A 3,585-nucleotide genomic window follows, 5' to 3' on the forward strand; every position below is an offset into this window, starting at 1 on the left:
AATTGGAAGTGAAAATATTGAAGTAGAAACCTTGAATTTATAACAATGAAACCCTTTTGTGAACAAACAATTTTTTCCAAAAGGACATAGCTTTTCACATTTTAAAACTGTAATTTTCTTTTGCTTAAAAAAACTAACGGTTGATTAGTGAACCAAATATCCGTGTCTGCACGCAGATATAGTTGGGTTTAGTCCACTTAGCCTATTGTCTTAAATTGTAAGGCCAAAAGCCTTTCACTTACATATTGGTCCACACACTCATATTTTTTCCAAGTGGAACAAGCCACATCTTTGTATGTTTTACAAACAAACTTCAACAAATTATTAAGTAAAACCGCAATCAATCACAATGATGCACATTCAAAATTAGTGAAGATACTTATCAAATATAACACAATAACAGCACTTAAACGTATTAACACCTAATATGTGGTGTCATATTGTATAAGAATACGGAAAATTCTATTGTCCGAGTTACTGGACACCATTGATTCTGTCGCTTGTCAAGCAATGTCTAATGAGTAGGTCTCTCTCACACTTTGGCTAAGTTGCAACATGACTCTTTTGCAAGATCGAAATGGATACAGAACTAGTGTCAAGAAAAATAGCCATTTTAGCCTCACACTGTTTTAGATCTCGCCATATATCTCAAAATGCTACTAAAGCTTCTCTTTTGTTTGGTTGAGATGGCTAATATCGCCCCAGGACTTTACGACCCAATTGTCCCCACCAAACAAGTGCAGAATGCCGATGGAAGTGTTCTCTATCCTCGGTCCAGAATTACCTTCGTTCGGGTGAACCATCCGATAGAGCGATCCGAACACGCCTCCATGTGTGACCACTACTACTCGCTCCCCTGCACGGTGTGTTTCCAAGCTAATTAAAACTGTGTCACCATTCTCAGGGAATAAATATGAGGGAATTAGGAGTAAGGGGTGTGTTGATAGTCACTTCTGTAGTCTACATGTGCATAAAGCACTGGAGCAGCAATTTTTGCTCCAAGCCATCCAAGGTGCTGTTTCTCTCTCTCTCTCTCTCTCTACACGGACGAACACATGCATGCTTACGTAACCTTGAGAGTTTGATGTACATGCACATTCATGTATAATTAGATGTATAAGCGTAGGCATCTTTTGACTATTTTAGACGCACAGATATCTATCCTCTGCGTGCTTAAATTTGGTGGATAAGTCTTTAGTTTTCGCAAATAAGCAACAAATAGACATTAATCTTATATGTCAATGACTCCACAAAGTGTTATCAGGCTAGAACCGCCAGGGATAGATCTTCAAATTAGAGCTAGGAGAGTCAAAATTAGTCTAAATTCTATGGAACCATTGCCAATTGTTCCAAAAGTTTAAGTTATTTGATTAACGTGCGGTTTAATAGTTAAATACTCTTAATGAAGTTTCTGCGAAGTCATTAGTGTCGTGCAATTCTATTTTGCGGGTACGCTTGAAGTAGTTTGTGAAAACTAGGTTACAAGCTCTATTATCATTGTGCAGAGCGAAATTCGCTAATGGCATCGATATGGATTAATGGCGATATTTCATGATAGCATCGGTTTACCTTTGTGATTCAAGCCAATGTTTTGCAAGCAAGTAGTGCATCGCCGGTAAAGCTGATCCTTGCTTTCACCACCACCCTGCGTGAACAACCCATAAGCGCGAGCCCTTGATCAGAAAATTCTCCTGTGATGAACCAAAGTGAAGTCCAGGCTCCCCGCTGATCTAATATCCTTGTCTTACGCATGAATATGTTCTTAAGACAGGGCGTCAACAAGTAAGTTTGACTCCAAAGAGCAATTAACCATTTAATTTTTGGTTGAGCTCATACCGGGATTTCTTGGTCCCTCTCGCGGGATCGATAAGCCTCGGGTTGTTTTTGAGGCGCTGCACTTCTCTTAAGGCCCTGAAGAAGTGTTCCTGCATTTCGTTCCCGTAGATCTGGATCTTTGATAACCTGGTCTTGATGCGGGTAAAAATTCACTAAAATTCATAGTAGTATTCATCGAATCACAGATGTTCAAGTTTGCTCTTTCGAAGGCATTTTCAAGCGTATGACTTTGTTAACATAAATGCAAGATGAAGATGTGGGGTTAGATGCATACATTCACCCCACCACAAGCCATTGCAATCAATTCTGCTGTGTCGGTAGCTCGTTTTAGGTCGGAGGAGTAGATTGCGGAGATTTCACCTTCTTTAGCTAGTCTATCGGCTACCTTTTTGTTTTGAGAGAGAAATAGAGTAAGAAGCAACTGGGACTCATTAGATCTATTTAACTCCAAAGGGATATAGAGTATGAGATTAGTCCACTTACCGCACGTGCTTGCTGCCTCCCAGCTTCAGTTAATTCAACATCCAAATGGCCCTGCTCAAAATGGAAAACTGTTAAACACACCGATCCTATGTTAGCTCACTTCACACGGATTGTTAGATCACGTAGGCTGTTAGATTATGTATGAACCATGTCATCTAGTGGCTCATGTGTTGTGAACCACCAATCACATGGATCGGGAGTACCCAATAAAAGCTTGCTCAGAAGAGAGCCACTTGCTTAGGCCGAGGTCTCCGCATTAAGTGCTATCACAGTCGGTGAATCTTGGGAATCCACATGTGACCCGCAAGATCAAGGGTCGTGATTACCTCGATGCATGAAAGATCGAGTCCATACGAGTATTTTCCCTATTCAACACAATTGTAATTGTACAAATCCATGGAAAGTAGAAAGATGGGCATGAACAAGTTCAAACCAGAAAAGGGCGAAGGTAGGAGATAAAACGCTACGAATTTGGGGCATAAAAAGGGAAAAGGATTGTATACAAGATCCATTGAACTCAGTTGTTGAAAGAAAAGCCGATAATGAAGATAGGTCTGTCTTTGGTCCATACCTGAATTCTTTTCTCAACATTCGACTCTGTTTGTCCGTGACGAACGAGGATGATCTCAGCACGGTCGGAGGTGATGGCGACCGACTGAGCATCGTCTCTCTCATGATTCAACTCGAACGCATCGCTAACAGAATCACAAGTTGGCATATGAGAGAGAGAGAGAGAGAGAGAGAGAGAGGCAGGAATCGTACCTAGGGTCTGAACAGGACGCGGCTGGCTTAGCGGATTTGACTACGTGAATCGCGTCCTCCATTGCTGAAGAACTTCTGATTCGGGAGAGAGAAGCAAAAGCTTCAACTTGGGACTTCTTTTCTGCTGTTGGGTGCGAGTTAAAACGGTGTGTAGAAGTTCAAGGACGTCGCCGCGCCATTAGTCTTCGTATCGGTCTTCCCCTGTTAATTCGTAGAAAATGGACAAGGCACGAGGCATCTTTTTCTTCATGATCTGAATGTCTTCGTCTTCCCTGGTTACTTGTCCAATATTAAAAAACACACACACACGCGCGCGCAACTCTGAAGTTTATATGTTTGGAGCCATTGGGACCTTCATAGGAAGATGCAACAGGCATTATTCTACGGCAATTGATGTGACAAATGTTTGTTCTTTTGCCAACCACCATTGCATCTTTTTCCTAAATTATTCTTTTAGTGGGAATCACAGACTAAACTATCGACAGAGTCAAGGGAAGTCAAAAC

At 41.3% G+C, this 3,585-nt stretch overlaps 1 protein-coding gene across 1 annotated transcript; it reads right to left on the reverse strand.

The window, feature by feature from the left end:
• Positions 1-493: 493 nt before the first annotated feature.
• LOC125312425 (phosphoglycerate mutase-like protein 4) lies at positions 494-3,345 on the reverse strand. Its single transcript, XM_030682941.2, has 6 exons — positions 2,891-3,345; positions 2,320-2,370; positions 2,111-2,221; positions 1,837-1,962; positions 1,570-1,645; positions 494-856 (listed from the first exon to the last, which is right to left on the reverse strand). Exons 1-6 carry the CDS (start codon positions 3,035-3,037, stop codon positions 660-662), a joined length of 708 nt encoding a protein of 235 aa, XP_030538801.1. The 5' UTR covers positions 3,038-3,345; the 3' UTR covers positions 494-659.
• Between the last annotated feature and the right edge of the window lie 240 nt (positions 3,346-3,585).

Source organism: Rhodamnia argentea, chromosome 11 (assembly GCF_020921035.1).
Source record: "Rhodamnia argentea isolate NSW1041297 chromosome 11, ASM2092103v1, whole genome shotgun sequence".
NCBI classification, from domain to species: Eukaryota; Viridiplantae; Streptophyta; class Magnoliopsida; order Myrtales; family Myrtaceae; genus Rhodamnia; species Rhodamnia argentea.

Bases quoted from the DNA above. Each gene is read 5' to 3' on its own strand.
- LOC125312425 (XM_030682941.2), bottom strand. From the start codon at position 3,037: ATGCCAACTTGTGATTCTGTTAGCGATGCGTTCGAGTTGAATCATGAG. The intron at 2,222-2,319 runs GTAAGTGGACTA...CAAAACAAAAAG, and splicing joins GGAGGCAGCAAGCACGTGCG to GTAGCCGATAGACTAGCTAA. The intron at 1,646-1,836 runs GTATGAGCTCAA...TTGTTCACGCAG, and splicing joins AGAGGGACCAAGAAATCCCG to GGTGGTGGTGAAAGCAAGGA.